The sequence below is a fragment of the Mesoplodon mirus genome (genome assembly GCF_964341445.2).
Source record: "Mesoplodon mirus genome assembly, chromosome: X".
Lineage (NCBI taxonomy): Eukaryota > Metazoa > Chordata > Mammalia > Artiodactyla > Ziphiidae > Mesoplodon > Mesoplodon mirus.
The window spans coordinates 41969301-41990177 of NC_138981.1; the positions used below are offsets into that span (position 1 = coordinate 41969301).

Sequence of the window (20877 nt, forward strand, 5' to 3'; positions counted from 1 at the left end):
TTTCCAACTTGTCTGTGTCAAGGCTGGGGAAACCTTTCATTGTCTCTCCTTTTCACTCATGAGATCCATCAAGAATAATTTAGGAGACATTTTCGAGGACAGGCTGGGTGATCTATGAGTCATTTTTCTATGAGCCTAGGATACAATGGAGACCTGGAGATTAATAATTTAGTCACTGTCCTCTTCCAAAGAATCCCTTTGCCACAAATGCTGAGGTGATGAAGTCTCAGTGGTTTTAACTCTAAACATATCCTGTGATTCAAAGTCTTATTTGTTTCAACTCTCAACAATTATATGATGGAAAGGGGAAAGTGGACTGTGGGTTGGTGGGTTGCCTCCAGAAACTCGCATGGGCAACAAAAGAGAAGCACTGTTACTACATCCCCACGGTCGTGGAGAGCCAAGTCTCGTGATCTCATAGTCACAAAGGGGCCCTGCTTTCTGAAGACCGTTCAGCCAGAGAGTGTGCACTGATGTCCTGCGAATATTGCTCTGTGTGACGGCACTTTTAGTTGCTTAAATTTCGTCTTCCATTTCAGCTTTGATTTCCATGTCAGTTAGATAAGTATGAAAATGGTACATCTACCCATCAGCTGTTTTCCTTTCGGCATCAATATAGCCATGTCATTTTTGTAAAAAAATGAATGCAACTTTTTGGAAGGGTCTTTGACCTGGTAGTTTGTGAAGGATTAAAATATTTATAGTCTGAAAACTAGCTGTGACTTCAATACAAAATTTCCATCTCCATTCAAACACTTTATCATAACCTGTCTTGTATCAGAACTAATCAAATCTGGTCTGTCTCCCCCATTGGGGTGTCATCTCTCAGAGTGCAGGGACATTGTCTTGACAGCCTTATACCCTCCTAGGTCATAGCATATGTCCTGCAAATACCCCTTAAATATTTTTGAATTAAATTCAAACCAAAGGGGAATTTTATTATTCGTTTAGCAGTTACCTCTAAAACTATATTCTGATTAAATGGTTAGCATGCATTTTGGTTACTTTGCTTATTTCCCTTATTGTATTTATGTGAATGAGACCAAGGAAGTAAAATTGCCAGGCATCCTGGTTTAAACAAAGCTCCCTGAACACTCTATACCACCATCTAGTGGGAGGAAAATCTCCATGGTCTTCAAGCTGGTTCCCACTTAAGGAAGAAACAGGATCTGTGTATAGAACAATGTCAATAGCAGCTGGCAGTTGAGGGGATGGGAGGGGGACACGATGGAGGAGATGTGTTTTCCTCTGATTAGCCACGTGCTTCTGAGGGTGGTTGCCTCTTTGTGCCTGGCGTAATAGCAGAGGAAGCCTTCTTTGTGGTTTTGCAAACAAGCACATCATGACAAACCCTGGGTGCTGTTCTTGGCTGTGGTTCTATTTGTGGGCTAGTAATTTAGGCTGTGAGATATTCCCATCAGAACAATACAGCTTTTAGAGGAGAAAAGTCAAGGTTTTATTAGCGTAAGTGTTACACACACACACACACACACATGCACACACACTGCATTGTTTCACCCTCTTGCTGATTCCTGGTCCTGTCCCACTTTCCTGGCAGCCCTTTGCTACAGTGTATTGCCTGTGGCTCAAGAGATTGTCCTTAATACAAAGCTGCACTTGGCCCTGCAGGAGGGGAAGCCATGGACTGGCTGGCTCAGCTTCTGATGGTGATCACTGGGGCTTCTCATCCAAGTTGACTTTCTTTATTCATAAGCAGGACCGACAGTCAATGTATACAAGTTTTTGTTTGAGCACTTGTTTTCATCTCTCTTGATTGGATGGGTGACTTTCTTTTCTCCCCACCTTTGGTGATGCTGGGTCCATTTGAAAGCACTTGATAGGTGAGTTTTGCTAAGAAGAAAAGAGCAGGAGTTTGGGTACTGCCTGGATAAGGTCTGGGAGGGAAAGGATACAGAGCACCTTGTGCTTGCTGTGGGATCCTAAGGGCAAAGGGTCTCTGGAAAGGACAGGAGAGTGAAGAGACGGTGCCATAATTGGATGGCAATGACCTTGAGCTTGGTGGATGAAAGAAGCATGGGTTTGTCCAGAGTTTATAAAGTGGCTGCTGATATTTTTCTGGTTTTTATAAGGAAAGGAAAACTCTTTGGTGGGGATGAAAAGATGGGCTAAGAGAGCCACCCCCTCAAAAAAAAGAAAAGAAAGAAAATGGTTATGACTTTGGCTGTGTGTAAACAAGGTGCTGTTAATGGATGCCTTTTTAGCAGAAAAAAGGAAAAGGAGTACCTTCAAGAGGGCAGACAAGTAAGACGTGGAGATCACCTTCCTCCCCACAAATACATCAGAAATACATCTACACATGGAACAACTCCTACAGAACACCTACTGAACGCTGGTAGAAGACCTCAGACCCCCCAAAAGGCAAGAAACTCCCCACGTACCCGGGTAGGGCAAAAGAAAAAAGAATAAACAGAGACAAAAGGATAGGGACGGGACCTGCACCAGTGGGAGGGAGCTGTGAAGGAGAAAGGTTTCCACACACTAGGAAGCCCCTTCGCGGGCGGAGACTGCGGGTGGTGGAGGGGGGAAGCTTTGGAGCCGCGGAGGAGAGCACAGCAACAGGGGTGCGGAGGGCAAAGCGGAGAGATTCCCGCACAGAGGATCGGTGCCGACCAGCACTCACCAGCCCCAGAGACTTGTCTGCTCACCCGCCGGGGCGGGCTGGGCTGGGAGCTGAGGCTCGGGCTTCGGGTTTTGGTTGGAGCGCAGGGAGAGGACTGGGGTTGGCTGCGTGAACACAGCCTGAAGGGGCTAGTGCGCCACGGCTAGCCGGGAGGGAGTCCGGGAAAAAGTCTGGAGCTGCCGAAGAGGCAAGAGAATATTGTTTCGGGGTGCGCGAGGAGAGGGGATTCAGAGCACCACCTAAACCAGCTCCAGTAATGGGCATGAGTCGCGGCTATCAGCTTGGATACCAGAGATGGGCATGAAACGCTAACGCTGCTGCTGCAGCCACCAAGAATCCTGAGTGCAAGCACAGGTCACACACCCACCCCCACCCCTGGGAGCCTGTGCAGCCCGCCATTGCCAGGGTCCCATGATCCAGGGACAAATTCCCCGGGAGAGAACACGGTGTGCCTCAGGCTGTTGCAACATCATGCTGGCCTCTGCCACAGCAGGCTCACCCTGCATTCCAATTATAACTACAATACCCCTCCCTCCCCCCGCCTGAATGAGCAAGAGCCCCCTAATCAGCTGCTGCTTTAACCCCATCCTGTCTGGGTGGGAACAGATGCCTGAGGGCGACCTACACGCAGAGGTGGGGCCAGAACCAAAGCTGAACCCCAGGACCTGGGAAAACAAAGAAGAGAAAGGGAAACTTCTCCATACAGCCTCAGGAGCAACAGATTAAATTCCCACAATCAACCTGATGTACCCTGCATCTGTGGAGTACCTGAATAGACAACCAATCGTCCCAAAATTGAGGCTGTGGACTTTGGGAGCAACTGTAGACTTGGGGTTTGCTGTCTGTGACTGATTTGTTTCTGATTTTTATATTTATCTTAGTTTAGTGTTTAGCGCTTGTTATCATTGGTGGATTTGTTTCTCTCTTCTTTTTTATTTAAATATTTTTTAATAAAATTTTTTTTTAAAATTTATTATTATTATATTTTTCTTTCTTTTTTTCTTGCTTTTCTTCTGAGCCATGTGGCTGACAAGGTCTTGGTACTCCGGCCTTGTGTCAGGCATGAGCCTCTGAGGTGGGAGAGCCGAGTTCAGTACATTGGACCAGCAGAGACCTCCCGGCCCCATGTAATATCAATCGTCAAGAGCTCTCCCAGAGATCTCGATCTCAACGCTAAGACCCAGCTCCACCCAACAGCCAGCAAGCTCCAGTGCTGGATGCCCCATGCCAAACAACTGGCAAGACAGGAACACAACCCCACGCATTAGCAGAGAGGCTGCATAAAATCATACTAAGTTCACAGACACCCCAAAACACACCACTGAACATGACCCTGCCCACCAGAAAGACAAGTTCCAGTGCCACCCACCAGAACACAGGCACCAGTCCCCTCCACCAGGAAGCCTACACAAGCCACCAAATAAACCTCACCCACTGGGGGCAGACACCAAAAACAAAGGGAACTACAAAACTGTAGCCTGCGAAAAGCAGACCCCAAACACAGTAAGTTAAGCAAAATGAGAACACAGAGATATACACAGCAGATGAAGCAGTAGGTAAAAACCCACCAGACCAAACAAATGAAGAGGAAATAGGCAGTCTACCTGAAAAAGAATTCAGAGTAATGATAGTAAAGATGATCCAAAATCTTGGAAATAGAATGGAGAAAATACAAGAAACATTTAACAAGGAACTAGAAGAACTAAAGAGCAAACAAACAGTGATGAACAACACAATAAATGAAATTAAAAATTCTCTAGAAGGGATCAATAGCAGAATAACTGAAGCAGAAGAACGGATAAGTGACCTGGAAGATAAAATAGTGGAAATAACTACTGCAGAGCAGAATAAAGAAAAAAGAATTAAAAGAATTGAGCACAGTCTCAGAGATGTCTGGGACAGTATTAAATGCACCAACATTTGAATTATAGGGGTCCCAGAAGAAGAAGAGAGAAAGAAACGGTCTGAGAAAATATTTGAAGAGATTATAGTTGAAAATTTCACTAACATGAGAAAGGAAATAGTCAGTCAAGTCCAGGAAGCCCAGAGAGTCCCATACAGGATAAATCCAAGGAGAAACATGCCAAGACACATATTTTTTTTTCCAAGACACATATTAATCAAACTATCAAATATTAAATACAAAGAAAAAATATTAAAAGCAGCAAGGGGAAAACAACAAATAACATACAAGGGAATATCTGTAAGGTTAACAGCTGATCTTTCAGCAGAAACTCTGCAAGCCAGAAGGGACTGGCAGGACATATTTAAAGTGATGAAAGGGAAAAAACTACAACCAAGATTACTCTACCCAGCAAGGATCTCATTCAGATTCGACAAAGAAATTAAAACGTTTACAGACAAGCAAAAGTTAAGAGATTTCAGTACCACCAAACCAGCTTTACAACAAATGCTAAAGGAACTTCTCTAGTCAGGAAACACAAGAGAAGGAAAAGATGTAGAAAAACAAACCCAAAACAATTAGGAAAATGGTAATAGGAACATACATATCGATAATTAGCTTAAATGTAAATGGATTAAATGCTCCAACCAAAAGACATAGACTGGGTGAACGGATACAAAAAGAAGACCTGTATATATGCTGTCTACAAGAGACCCACTTCAGACCTAGGGACACATACAGACTGAAAGTGAGGGGATGGAAAAAGATACTCCATGCAAAATGGAAATCAAAGAAAGCTGGAGTAACAATTCTCATATCACACAGTATAGATGTAAAAATAGAGACTATTACAAGAGACAAAGAAGGACACTACATAATGATCAAGGGATCAATCCAAAAAGAAGATATAACAATTGTAAATATTTATGCACCGAACATAGGAGCACCTCAACACATAAGGCAATCGCTAACAGCCATAAAAGGAGAAATCGACAGTAACACAGTCATAATAGGAGACATTAACACCCCACTTTTACCAATGGACAGATCATCCAAAATGAAAATAAATAAGGAAACACAAGCTGTAAATGATACATTAAACAAGATGGACTTAATTGATATTTATAGGACATTCCATCCAAAAACAACAGAATACTCTTTCTTCTCAAGTGCTCATGGAACATTCTTCAGGATAGATCATACCTTGGGTAACAAATCAAGCCTTGGGAAACTTAAGGAAATTGAAATCGTATCAAGAATTTATTCTGACCAGAACGCTATGAGACTAGATATCAAATACAGGAAAAAATCTGTAAGAAATACAAACACATGGAGGCTAAACATACATTACTTAATAACCAAGAGATCACTGAATAAATCAAAGAGGAAAACAAAAAATACCTAGGAACAAATGACAATGAAAACACGACGACCCAAAACCTATGGGAAGCTACAAAAGCAGTTCTAAGAGGGAAGTTTATAGCAATACAATCCTACCTCAAGAAACAAGAAACATCTCAAATAAAAAACCTAACCTTACACCTAAAGCAATTAGAGAAAGAACAAAAAACCTCAAGGTTAGCAGAAGGAAAGAAATCATAAAGATCAGATCAGAAATAAATGAAAAAGAAATGAAGGAAACAATAGCAAAGATCAACAAAACTAAAAGCTGGCTCTTTGAGAAGATAAACAAAATTGATAAACCATTAGCCAGACTCAGCAAGAAAAAAAAGGGAGAAGACTCAAATCAATAGAATTAGAAATGAAAAAGGAGAAGTAACAACAACACTGCAGAAATACAAAGGATCATGAGAGATTACTACAAGCAACTATATGCCAATAAAATGGACAACCTGGAAGAAATGGACAAATTCTTAGAAAAGCACAACCTTCTGAGACTGGACCAGGAAGAAATAGAAAATATAAACAGAGCAATCCCAAGCACTGAAATTGAAACTGTGATTAAAAATCTTCCAACAAACCAAAGCCCAGGACCAGATGGCTCCACAGGTGACTACTACAAAATGTTTAGAGAAGAGCTAACACCTATCCTTCTCAAACTCTTCCAGAATATAGCAGAGGGAGGAATACTCCCAAACTCATTCTATGAGGCCACCATCACCCTGATACCAAAACCAGACACAGATGTCACAAAAAAAGAAAACTACAGGTCAATATCACTGATGAACATAGGTGCAAAAGTCCTCAAAAAATACTAGCAAATAGAATCCAACAGCACATTAAAAGGATCATACACCATGATCAAGTGGGGTTTATCCCAGGAATGCAAGGATTCTTCAATATATGCAAATCAATCAATGTGATACACCATATTAACAAACTGAAGGAGAAAAACCATATGATAATCTCAATAGATGCAGAAAAAGCTTTTGACAAAATTCAACACCCATGTATGATAAAAACCCTCCAGAAAGTAAGCATAGAGGGAACTTACCTCAACATAATAAAGGCCATATATGAGAAACCCACAGCCAACCTCATTCTCAGTGGTGAAAAAACTGAAACCATTTCCACTAAGATCAGGAACAAGACAAGTTTGCCCACTTTCACCACTATTATTCAACATAGATTTGGAAGTTTTAGCCACAGCAGTCAGAGAAGAAAAAGAAATTAAAAAAAAATCTAAAACAGCAAAGAAGAAGTAAAACTGTCACTGTTTGCAGATGACGTGATACTATACAGAGAGAATACTAAAGATGCTACCAGGAAACTATTAGAGCTAATCAGTGAATTTGGTAAAATAGCAGGATACAAAATTAATGCACAGAAATCTCTTGCATTCCTATACACTAATGATGAAAAATCTAAAAGAGAAATTAGGGAAACACTCCCATTTACCATTGCAACAAAAAGAATAAAATACCTAGGAATAAACCTACGTAAGGAGACAAAAGACCTGTATGCAGAAAACTATAAGGCACTTATAAAAGAAATTAAAGATGATACAAAGATTTGGAGAGATAAACCATGTTCCTGGATTGGAAGAATCAACATTGTGAAAATGACTATACTACCCAAAGAAGTCTACAGACTCAATGCAATCCCTATCAAGCTACCAATGGCATTTTTCACAGAACTAGAACAAAAAATTTCACAATTCGTATGGAAACACAAAAGACTCTGAATAACCAAAGCAATCTTGAGAAAGAAAAACAGAGTTGGGAAATCAGGCTCCCTGACTTCAGCATATACTACAAAGCTACAGTCATCAAGACAGTATGATACTGGCACAAAAATAGAAATATAGATCAACAGAACAGGATAGAAAACCCAGAGATAAACCCACGCACATATGGTCACGTTATCATGGATAAAGGAGGCAAGAATATACAATGGAGAAAAGACAGCCTCTTCAATAAGTGGTGCTGGGAAAACTGGACAGCTACATGTAAAAGAATGAAATTAGAACACTCCCTAACACCATGCACAAAAATAAACTCAAAATGGATTAGAGACCTTAATGTAAGGCCAGACACTATAACACTCTTAGAAGGAACATAGGCAGAACACTCTATGACATACATCACAGCAAGACCCTTTCTGACCCACCTCCTAGAGAAATGGAAATAAAAACAAAAATAAGCAAATGGGACCTAATGAACCTTAAAAGTTTTTGCACAGCAAGGGAAACCATAAACAGGACGAAAAGACAACCCTCAGAATGGGAGAAAATATTTGCAAATGAAGCAACTGACAAAGAATTAATCTCCAAAATATACAAGTAGGTCATGCAGCTCAATATCAAAGAAACAAACAACCCAATTGAAAAATGGGCAGAAACCTAAATAAACATTTCTCCGAAGAAAATATACAGGTTGCCAACAAACACATGAAGGGATGCTCAACATCACTAATCATTAGATAAATGCAAATCAAAACCACAATGTGGTATCACCTCACACCAGTCAGAATGGTCATCATCAAAAAATCTACAAACAATAAATGCTGGAGAGGGTGTGGAGAAAGGGGAACCCTCTTGCACTGTTGGTGGGAATATAAATTGGTACAGCCACTATGGAGAACAGTATGGAGGTTCCTTAAAAATCTAAAAATAGACCTACCATATGACCCAGCAGTCCCACTACTGGGCATATATCCTGAGAAAACCATAATTCAAAAAGAGACATGTACCAAAATGTTCATTGCAGCACTATTTACAATAGCCAGAACATGGAAGCAACCTAAGTGTCCATCGACAAATGAATGGATAAAGAAGATGTGGCACATATATACAATGCAATATTACTCAGCCATAAAAAGAAATGAAATTGAGTTATTTGTAGTGAGGTGGATGAACGTAGAGACTGTCATACAGAGTGAAGTAAGTCAGAAAGAGAAAAACACATACCATATGCTAACACATATATATGGAATCTAAACAAAAAAAGGTTTTGAAGAAATTAGGGGTAGGACAGGAATAAAGAGGCAGAGATAGAGAATGGACTTGAGGATACGGGGAGGGTGAAGGGTAAACTGGGACGAAGTGAGAGAGTGGCATGGACATATATACACTACCGAATGTAAAATAGATAGCTAGTGGGAAGCAACTGCATAGCACAGGGAGATCAGCTCGGTGCTTTGTGACCACCTAGAAGGGTGGGATAGGATGGGTGGGAGGGAAATGCAAGTGGGAGGGGATATGGGGATATATGCATACATATAGCAGATTCACTTTGTTATACAGCAGAAACTAACACAACATTGTAAAGCAATTATACTCCAATAAAGATGTTAAAAAAAGAAAAGGAAAGAAGGAAAGCTTGTTTAGCTGTATGTTAATGCACGATGACAAAATTGGTAGAGCAAGTTTTAGCACAAGAAATTTAAGAAAGGGACCCACTTATTACAACAACACTGCCATACATTTCTATGGTGATGGACTTTTTCTAAAACATCTTCATATCTATAAGCTCACTAGGATGAATGAATCTGGTAAAGCAGGCACTATATGCTGCCTTTTGAGAAACAGGGCATCAAGGCACCCAGCACAGTTTCTGGTGATAGTAGGCATTCAATTAGGATTTCTTAACTAAGTGAAGTAGAGTCATGTGAAATCAAAGAATGTCAGAACTGGGAGGGCCTTTGAGATGATCCAGACGCCTCCCCCCAGCACAGTTTTGGAGGAGGAATGTCAGGGTAGAGTGGGGAAGTCCTAGACTTAAATGCAAGGTCAACTGGTCAGTGAGTGAGGGATCCAAGTCAATAGTCTGTCCTTTGTCCCCATATAGGCTGTTATCATAACATCCACTACAACACTTTATGGTGGTTTGTGTTCTTGTCTGTCCTCACCATTGGGCAACATGATCCTGGGGGATAGAGCTTGTGTCTGATTCATCTTTGTCACATGGATGAACAGGAACCAGAAGCTCTCTGTTCTTCCTGGGTCTCTGAGCTCCTTTGTGTTCTGTCACAGCTGTTAGTGGCAGAGTCAGGACTCAACCACAGTTTCCGGACCCCAGGGATCCTTTGCCCCTACCACAATGTCTATACTCATCAAGGTAGGTGGCATTAGATGTACTGGGTGGGTTGCTTTGGACTTCCTAGGCCTCCTGGGATAATCCCCACTGTATTATGGAAGTGTCTAGAAAATGAAGGAAAGAGGGTGTCTTCCTTAGTTCAAAGCCCAAGGCCAGTTTAGCCACTTTCTGTGGAATCTCAAGTGTATCTTGTGCACCAGGATGTTCTGTCCTTTGGTACATTTGTTAGGTCCCAGGTGGAGGTAGTCCGGTGCCTTGGGGGAACCGTGCCTGTCAGCGTGGGACCAGACAGCAATGGGGGCAGGAAGAAGTGATGGGATTTTCAAGGGGTTCTGAAACAAACCCTTGCATATCTTGTTTTGCTCTTCCTGGGGCCTTCTATTTGCTCCTGAGCACGTATTTGAGGCAAAGCAGAGGAGGTCTCATATTGGTCCTTCCCATGCCTCAGTATTAGCTGTGGTCAGCCTGAGAATGGCAGGTGGTGGGTACCCAGGCCAGTGCATGGAGGCTCTGTCTGCAGGCACAGAAAGAGAGGCACAGGGGCATTACACCTAGGGTGTGTACCATGGTGTAGGCTTTGATATCTGTCCTCTGTCTTCTGGTTTTGCCCAGTGTTGAGCAGCTCCCATAAGGTTCTTCCCACCTGAGCCTCCACTTCCAGTTTCCCACACCAACTCCAAGACCCTTAGGTTGGGTCCTGCCACCACCTCCCCAACCTGGCAATAGTTTGACTTCCTCTGGCTTATTTTCTCCCCACTCCATGCCAGTGAGATTCATAAAGTGCAGAGTACAAAAGGACCACATTGGAAAGCTCAATATCAGATGATGGCCATGTCACCAGCAGCTCGATTCCTCTTGATTTCAAGGCAGTTTCCACACGACTTTAGAGTAAAGCCACATGGTCTTGCCACGTGGTCGAGATATGCAGGGACCAGTGATTCTGCTTTGTTCTGGGTTGCTCATCTCAAAGAGACCAAAGGGAGGGTCTGTTAGTGCTCAGAAGTTACCCAGGCAGCCTTATGTGCCCATATGAAGGGGCTAATGGCTTGGGGAGTTCAAGAAACAGACTTGGCGTGCCCCTGAGGGATGCCAAATCCTCCAGCCTCATCATGACAGGGAGACAGGTGAGCCTCTCCTCTCCCATCTTTGCTGAAGGTGAGCGGCTCCTCAATCCTTTGAGGTGGCATCTTCTGCCCCAAGGGGCCAGCTGGATGTGTGTGGAGTTACAGGACTGTGCTGGTCCGGATGAAAAACACGATACCAGTGGCGATAGTGCAGGAGGGGACCAATGCAGGATAAGATGGCACTTGCAACGTGCTGAAGTTCTGAAGGCAGCCTACTCGTGGGAGTGGGTGGGGGCTCTCAGATGGGAGGAGGGAGCTGTGTTATCAGAGTCTGCTTTTGCAGTGACTCAGGTTTGGTTCTTCTTTATGGTGGGAGATCAAAGAGGAAGCTGATTTTCAAAGTGGGGTCTCTGGATCATGAAACGGGATGCATATGGGAGCTTCTAAGAACTGTCACCGTTTAGGGGTTGGCAAACATTGTGGTGAGGGGGGGAAGGCTGGTGAGGGTCATCCGTCCTTCCGACCAGAGGTGGGAGCCAGGAACTGTTTCCCAGAGTCGCTGAGGGTCATATCAGAGAGAATGGAGAATGACAATGGGAAGGGTCCCTATAACTAAACCTGTTTAGTTCCTGTCTTGTCACAAGCCATGCTGTTTCATGACATTGTTTTGTCCCACTTTAGACAGACTACAATTCCTTTTGCCCAGACTGAGATGTGAGCTGGGAATGGATTCTGCACCCTGTCTCCACCCCCACAGCCAGTACTCTCACCTGCACCAGGTCCGGTGTGAGGCGCTTGGCCTGCAGCCATTTCTGGAACCTCCCTGTTTTCCGCAGGACGCGCTCAATGCTGCAGGTCTTTGGGGCGGCTGCGGAGGCACAGATTCTCCTGTCCGAGATCTCGTTTTGGTGTTTGCTGACCAGCCTTGAGATCTCCACGGGGCGCCAGGTTTTGAAATCATCCGAGTAATTTACAGGGTAAGAAGGCAAGTCGTCGGGAAACAGTCCAGGGTGTGAAGCCAGCCAGTTGTCAAACCTGGAAGAATAGCCCTTTGGGGATCAGCCTGGGAGCTGGAAAGAGGGAGCAGGGACTAAGCAGGGACCAGCCACACTGCCAGAGCCAGCAGAGCCCGGGGACAGGGAGATGGGGGAGAACATCTGTTCTGATCCATTTCTTCTCCTTAGACTGGGAAGCTCCAAGCTCCTCCTGTGAGAGGACTATTTGTGTTTCCTCAAGCTTAGGGAAGTGTATATGTGATGTCAGAAAAGGTGAGGGATCTGCATACCAAAACCAAACTTTTATCTTCTTCATCCAAATGGCACAGAAGGACTAGCCATGGCTTTCTGAACTTCTACCCCACGTGAAGGCAGCAGCTTTACACATGCTGGTACCTTTGACTCTCCTAATAACCCATCCCCACTTTACAGATGTGGAAACTGAGGCTTGCGGAGCTTAAGTGCCTTGCAAGGTCAGATAATATGCTGCTAAGCAGGGATGCAAACTCAGGACTGTCTGTCAGAAAAACCCATGATCTTTCTGCTTCGCTACACTGGTTCTAGCAACGGCCCACTCTGTGAACAACGGCTGGGTCTTGAAACCACAGTTCTTGAAGAGGCTTCTGGTCCTGCACTGGGGAGGGCACTGCCTCTTCATATCCAACCCCAAAAAGCCCCATCAATTTTGCTTTCAGTCCACAGATAAGTTATCAGTACCAACCAAGTGTCAGGGAACAGTGGCTGCTAAAGGGTCACCAAATTCAAAGCTATGTGGGATCCAGGAGGTGTGTGATTCCACACAATGAAATCCTCCCCAGGGGAGAGGCACTGGCCTATTAGCATCTGCTGATTTTCTAGGCACCACCTTGACCCTTTTCTCCAGTCATTCCTCCAGCTGTGTGCCGACAGTTCCATCAGGGAAGAATGTTCAATCTCCTTCTGATTAATGTATGAAAAAGTACTAAGAAAATGTCTCTTCATTATTATTAATAATTGAGGGTTATACTGCAAATGAAAATTAGGCTTATATGTTATATATTTAATTTCTTTTTTAAAAAATTTATTTTATTGTAGTATAGTTGATTTACAATGTTGTGTTAATTTCTGCTGTACAGCAAAGTGATTCAGTTATACGTATATATACATTCTTTTCCATATTCTTTTCTATTATGGTTCATCACAGGATACTGAATATAGTTCCCTGTGCTATACAGTAGGACCTTGTTGTTTTTAATTTAATTTCAATAAGAATCTTTAAATTCTTATCATTGGGCATTACTGGGCAACCTCATGATAATGAGTTTTGGAGGAACTAGCTCCAAACCCTACATTGTATTGTTTTCTCACTTATATGATACAGTTACCCTCTTAGGGTAACTAAGACTCTTAGACTGAAAGCTTTTCAAAGAAGTTGCTCTAAGAAGCTGTCAGTAAGTACCTTCTGCAATGCAGGACCATTCAAACTGCAGTGGAAGTAGCCACAAAGAATTCCATTCAAGGACATTGCCACAGATCTGTTTAAAAAGACCAGACACCGAAAACTTGCAAGGAATCAACTCTATTGGAATTTTTTAGGACAACCATGGGAAATGATCCTCCCCACTGGGAGAATATGAAAGGGCCTAGGCCCCCGAGGCAGGCCTGTTTCCTGTAGCTACTCTTGTTCATGGGGCTTCAAACCACCCCTCCCCAAGGGCCTGTGACTAAGAATTTACAACTAGGTGGCTCTCTTAGATAACAATAACAGCGATACACATCTATGAATCACTTTAGCGGTCACTTTGCTGAACACTTTATGTGCATTAAGTCAGTTAAACCTTTCAACAAACCTATGAGGTCAGCACTGCTATCACCATGCAGATGAGGAAACTGAGGCACAGAGCAGTTCAGTGATTTGCTCCAAGTCACACAGCCAGGAACTGGAGGAAGTAACCTTCAGGGCTCCAGAGCTTGTACTCTAAACCACTTTGCTGCTACTTAGTCCTCTATCATCTATTTTATGAATTTGTGCTTGGTAACAGACGGGTAACATTATTAGGAGTTATAGGTAGCAAGGTCCTTAAAGATGATTTTGTCCCTGTCCCCCTTTCATTATATATATATATATATATATATATTTTAATTCTTTTCCAAATTCTTTTTCCTTATAGGTTATTAATTCCCTGTGCTATACAGTAGGTCCTTGTTGGTTATCTATTTTTTTTAACATCTTTATTGGAGTATAATTGCTTTACAATGGTATGTTAGTTTCTGCTTTATAACAAAGTGAATCAGCTCTACATATACATATGTTCCCATATCTCTTCCCTCTTGCGTCTCCCTCCCTCCCACCCTCCCTATCCCACCCCTCTAGGTGGTCACAAAGCACCGAGCTGATCTCCCTGTGCTATGCAGTTGCTTCCCACTAGCTATCTATTTTACATTTGGTAGTGTATATATGTCCATGCCACTCTCTCACTTTGTCCATTATATTTTGAGGATGAGAAAATTGAAGATGACTTGTCTGAAGAATCATAGAAAATTAGTGGCTGGGGAGGACAGATCTCAGGGAGCTTTGTCTCCCAGTTTGTGGGGATGGCATGGAGACGGATGTCCTACCCTGTGGGATAACCTCATTGTCCTCTTTTTCTGTCCCCACCTTCTGAGGAGGCTCTACTGAGAGGACAGCACTGACTTGGCAGGTGACTGTAATGGATCCCGGTGCATGTCCAGCCATGGCTTGAGGTGTCCCATGAGGACCAATTGAGGACAAATAAACAGGTTTACAGGCCACACTTCTCCCCCTTTCCAAATGGTAATAACTTTAAGATGCTGAACGGGAAAAAAAACGAATATTCTTACAACTTTGATTACCTACTTTATTGAACTGAAGAATGTCAGTGAGAAAATGGGCCCTGCTGCTTATTCACTAAAATGTTAATATCCTAGAATTTGGAAACCCACAAAATAGAGGCAGAGTTCTAACCTTCCTTCTGAACTGACATCATGGGCATGTTTGTAGTGAGCCTGGCCGAGTTCCTCACTGGGTTAAAAGAAGGACAAGCAAGATCATAGTTTCCCAGAGCTGGAAGGAAGAATAAATGTCATGTGGTCCCATCCCTGCAAGCCCCTCAACATGGAGAGCAGGCTAGGGGTGTAGGGGAGAGTGACAACATTGGAATGAGAATGTATGTTTCTTGTGCTTGCATCCAGTCGAACACTAAGTTTGTAGCCACGCCTTCCTAAATATTTCGTGCCTCTCTTCCCTCTTCTCCACCCCTCAGGACACTTAAAACATCCAGCATCTTTCCAAAGCTCTCAGGATACAGTTCATACTTCACAAGGCTCTTCCTAAGCCCATCTCCTGCTGCTCCCCTCACAAGCTTGTGTTGGTCTCACCAAACCACTGACCATCCTTGGCTAAGCCGTATTGTTTTGGGCCTCTGGGCCTCCACTCACCTTGTTATATGCTGATCCCTTTATCTGAGACACTTTCTCTTTCCTCCCTGGATAATCCCTATCCAACCCATTAAAACCCAGACAGGTATCATCTCTTCTGATTCGCACTCCCTCATCCCCCCAGTCTGAGATAGGTTCCCTCCCACATGCTCCCATGACATCCTGTGTAGGACATTTTGTATAGTCCTCATACTCTGCTTTAATCATTGGTTCATGTCTCTGTCTTCCTTCAGGGCCATGACTGGGCCTCCTTCAACTTTGTAACTAAGTGCCTAGCAGAGTGTTTGGTTCCAAGTTAGTACCCAATGATTTTAGTTGGATGGATGGATGGTTGGATGGATATTTGCATGAACAGCTGGTTAAGTGAGTAGAGGAATACATGGAGGGCTGGATGAATGGGATGCACAGAGTGAAGGTTGGGTGGAAGAATGCCTGGAGAGATGCTTGGATGAATGGGTGAATGGATGGATGGATGGGTGCATGTATGGATGATTGAATGTGTAGACGGATATTTTTGCCATAAGCTCTGGGGCCCTGAAGCTCCCAAGACCTCTGAATTCATTTGAGGAAGTGAGTTGAAGCAGTAATTACTATCACCTTCTGAGGTGAAGGAGAAAGACAAGGGCAAGGGAGAAGGGAAGGCAAAATAAAACTTAATGATTTACTTATTTTGCTGTGAGTCCTCCACCACTCAGAAGTATTTAAACATTCTTTAAGACTTTGGGAATGGGGATTGAGGATGTAAGGCCATGTGGGTACAGTAAGGAAGGCAAGGTAAGACGTCCATCCTCATAAGAGCCGAGGAATCCTTAGGAGTGATTCTGATCAGAAATACTGCCACTAAGTACCCCATACCCCACACTTTCACCTTACCTGTTACTTGCACATATGCAAATACTGATCAATCAGATCCTGGTGGAACTTGCCAGTTGGGGTGGTCACTTAGGATTTTATATATAGGGATATATTCAGTAGGAAGAATATGTAAATCAGGTTGACTCATTTTTTTAGTTTCCCTTAACTTTTTCATTCATGATTTGAAAGTCAACATGTAATGCATAGAAAACTGGTACTGAAAACATTCTAATGGTCAAAGATCATTGGTTGTGTATGGGAAGCATCAGATTCATGATTACCTTTCTTGTCAAAGAAAAGATAGGTAAAGAAGGAAAGGTGACATCCTTCCACCAATCATGTGTCTTCAGCCTACCCAGCCAGCCCGGGGAGCTCAGCCTCTGTTTGTTGCTGAACAGCAAGCATTATCCAGTCCTTATTGAGGACCAGGACTGGAGTACTAATGCTTGCCTGGCTATAGCATTTCAGCCTAACATCTGAAAGTTTTGGATGGGCTTTCTCCTAAGGTAGCATTATGATCAGTTTTAAAAGTGAAGAAATGCTTGGAGATGAACAAAAACAAGATGAGCAAACACACCATTGGAAAGAGAGGCAAAGGATGTGAACTTGTAGACAATTTAGCAAAGAAGAAATACAAATGGGCAAGAAGCCTGCAAAAAGGGCTCAATTGAGAAGAAATCCATAATAAAAATAATAGTAATAGTAAACATTTCTGAGTGTGCAAAAAGTAAACTCTATAGGTAGAAGTCTCCACTTGGAGATATATATATATATATATATATATATATATATATATACCTCAAAATCCTAAAAATTCACTGTATTTTTTGACCCAGAAATTTCACCTTTAGGAATTTGTTACAGGAATTAATCACTGATGTGCATAAAAGTCTAGCCACAGGGATGTTCAACATAGCACTGTTTATAATAATGAAAAGTGAAAAAAAAACCCTTGTTATCCTGCAATAGTTGATTAGTTAAATAAATTATGGTTGATTGATGCAGTCGAATACCACGAAACCACTAAAAATCAAATTGTGGAGCAGAATAGTTAATGTGGAAAGGTGTTCCGATACATGGTTAAATAAAAGTTTCCAAAAGAGTATGCATAGTATGATCACATTTTTGTTGAAAAAATTTTAATCCATACTTAGAAAAATGGTGGTAAGGATCATATACCAAAATGTTAACTAAACGCTGATCTCTTGGTGAGGAATTGTCTGTGATTTTTATTTTGTGTTTTCTTTAATCAATATTTCCTGAAAATTCTAAAATAAAGAGATATCACTTTTAAAATAAGGAAAATACTATTCACAATGTAGAGAAAAGGACTATAAACAAGTCCACGTTCCCAGAGCCACTTACTACCTCTCACTGCTTCCTTGCGCTGAGGATGTGATTTCTCAACGTGAAGCATTCCAAACCTCAACCTGCCCCGCCTGGTGTTTTCCTGCTTGGATCCGCACACTTCCCTTTCAGGCGGGCGCACGTGGAAAATGAATTCTGAGGGAGCTGAAGTAATATCCTGAACTCAACTGGAACACAAACCTGTTTGGGGAAAGGCTTCCTGAATATGGTCATTACCTGACTGATGAGAAAAACCTCATTTCTTTCCACTTGAAAAGTCGATTGTAATATTCATACACTCTTGTTTACTTATCTGGAGGAGGATATGAATCTGGAGTTCTTTCTCAGTTGAATCCCTTAATTTCCCTCCCTCCTATCTTAAAATATGTCCATATTCTCACTGCCTTCTTTCTCCAAGGAATCAGTCCCACTTCCCCTGTGTTTTTGGTCCTCTCCATCCCATTTCTTAGGTGGGAAATCTTGAGTTCATTTCCAACATCTTCATTTCCTGTCACATTGAGTTGATCAACAAAATGATTCTCTAGCTGAACTGACTTGCGTCCTTCCTGCCCTGCTTAGTTCCCAATGATCTTTCTCTTGGACTAGGAGAACTGGTCTGACAGCCCCTGCCAGCATCACCAGGCTGTTCTGCACACTGCTTTCCAGAAGATCTTTCCAAAATGCAGGCCTCATCTTGTCCCCACCCCACTTAACAGCCTCACCATTGCCTGCAGTAGAGCTTCCTCAATTGGAGGTCTTTCAACTTTTTAACATTCAAAATGCCTTAAAAAATGGTCAAATAGGACATGTACACACTACTATATATAAAATAGATAACTAATAAGGACCTACTGTATAGCACAGGGAACTCAATACTCTGTAATGGCCTATATAGGAAAAGAATCTAAAAAAGAGTAGATATATGTATATGTATAACTGATTCAATTTGCTGTACACCTGAAACCAACACAACATTGTAAATCAACTATACTCCAATAAAAATTTTTAAAAAATGGTCTAATAGGAAAAGTTCACATCCACTCCCTATAATATCTACCATCTCACAAAAGAAGTTCAACATTTTTGTTGGTATTTTCTATTTGTTATTTCTGTTTAGTAACTTAGTTGAATACTCAAATATGTCTTTGGTTAATACAGACTGGAAATAAAATTATTGCAAATGAATGCCTTCTGCTTGGTCACCAAATCTTACAAGCCAGAGGCAGGACCTTGGGGGAAGGCACAGGAGAAGAGGCCTATTACAAGGGGTCTATTGAAAAGGCTGGAGACCACTGGCTCACAGGTTAAGTCCCAATTCCTTGGTATGGCATTCAAGGCCCCTGGCCCCATCTGACCCTTCCAACCTCCTCCTGCTGCCATGCCTCCACATGTGCCCCATGCTCCAGCCACTAAGACTTCTCACCTCTTCCCACACCTCTGGGCCTTTGCTCAAGCTGATCCTTCTAACTTAAGCCCCTCTCCTCCCACTAAATTTCAGCTCATCCTTCAAGGTCTTGCTCAGAACACCTTCCCCTGGAGAAGCCTTTCTCCAGTCCCCATTTGGAATTAATATCCTCTCCCTGGAGCTCCCCGAGGTCCTTTACACTTCACTTCTGGCCTGCATCGGATCAGGCCTTATTATTGTTACTTGTAACACTGTTCCCCTGTCCTGATATCCCGGAGGGCAATGACCAGAGTTATAGCAATGCCATTACAGCACGTGCTGGGTCTTGGTCATAGTAAAGGCCAAGTAAAGGCCAACACATTGACCGTGTGTTGACAGGCCTGAATTCCAGAGTGTGGTCCTATTCTTTGGTGAGAGCCAGGTGCATTGAGATTTACTAAACTTAGGTTTTCCTCTGATCAAGGCAACATCTCACAGCAGAAAACTTGTTCAGAAACTTGGGAGCAAACTGCCTCGGTTTGAATTCCAGATCTGCCACTTATTAGGTGGTGACCTTGGGCAAGTCACTGAACCTTGCTAGGTCTCAGTTCACTATCTGAGTCATGAGTGCAAAGCACTAACTGCCAGGATTGTTGTGAGGAGAAAATAAAAACAGCTTTAAATTGTCTGTCACATAGTAAGCTTTCTATAAATTTTATTTCCTTCCCACTATGAGAAATGAACTTGGTAAACTCAATAGTCCCAGGCTACCCATTCATAGAAAACTTTAAAGCTTTAAGCTCCCACTTCCAAAGGAAACTTTGGATTTAGCATTTAGAGCTGGAATTTGGCTTCACACCTTACCCCCTTCCCATCCCAACTTTAACTCATTCCCACTATGATTAAATGGCTTTGCTTCAGCTCCCACCCATAAATTCATAAATTACACCCTGACTTGATTTCAAGAAACTCCTGGACATCATCACATGAAGGGAACAGAATTTTGCCCCTCAGAGTTATCTGATTGAGATTCTGACCTTATTTCTTCTTTAAAGAACTTCTTGCAAATAGATGTCCCGATGCAGGCATTACATTTATCAAGACCGAGGAAAGTCCTTCCAAAATTGTAGCTGGTTCTGACTCGGGGCACCAGAGAAGGAGAGGGAGAAGCCGGCGAGGAGACAGAGTAGCTCAGGCCTGAGACCCACAGCAGCAGGGCTGCCCAGCCCAGGTGGAGGACTGGAGCCTCAGGCCCCAGCCGCGGCTCCATCATGGGCTCGGGACTCCAGCTGCAGCCCGCGGCTGCCCACTTAGGGCTGTGCAGAGGCAGGTCTTGGCAAAAGAGAGAGGGCTGGCTTCAGGGCGCTGACCCCATCCCAGCTTCCCAGGTTTCTGTTTGAGGATGCTAAGGAGCTTGGGGCTAACGAGGCCAGGGAGGAGGTGAGGAAATCCATGGAGGATGCTGATAACACTGTTTCCAGAGTTACTCTTCCTCTGCCCTGGGGCGGCTGCTGCAGCCTGGGGAGGGGCTGACTAGCAGATTTTGGGGAGGACAATGGCCAGGGCCTCCCTGTGCAGTCCTTTTGACAAACACAGGATATCCTGGCTGGGCAGGAAAAGTCCATGCAGGATGTATGTCCGACCTGGTTTCCACCTGGGAGTGTCAAAGGATCTTGAAGGTCTCCGCCCTCCACTGTTTTAATTCTGGGTGTATCTGTCCCTATGGATCACACACACACACACACACACACC

At 43.0% G+C, this 20877-nt stretch overlaps 1 protein-coding gene across 1 annotated transcript in view; it reads right to left on the reverse strand.

The window, feature by feature from the left end:
• DIPK2B (divergent protein kinase domain 2B) overlaps positions 1 to 20492 on the reverse strand; it is a 50722-nt gene extending 30230 nt beyond the window's left edge. Inside the window, exons 1-2 of the mRNA XM_082610184.1 lie at positions 20163 to 20492; positions 11877 to 12141 (exon numbers count right to left, since the gene is read on the reverse strand). Of these exons, the coding sequence (XP_082466310.1) occupies positions 11877 to 12141; positions 20163 to 20398 (501 nt within the window). The 5' untranslated portion in view covers positions 20399 to 20492. The remainder of the gene's footprint in view (positions 1 to 11876; positions 12142 to 20162) is intronic.
• Between the last annotated feature and the right edge of the window lie 385 nt (positions 20493 to 20877).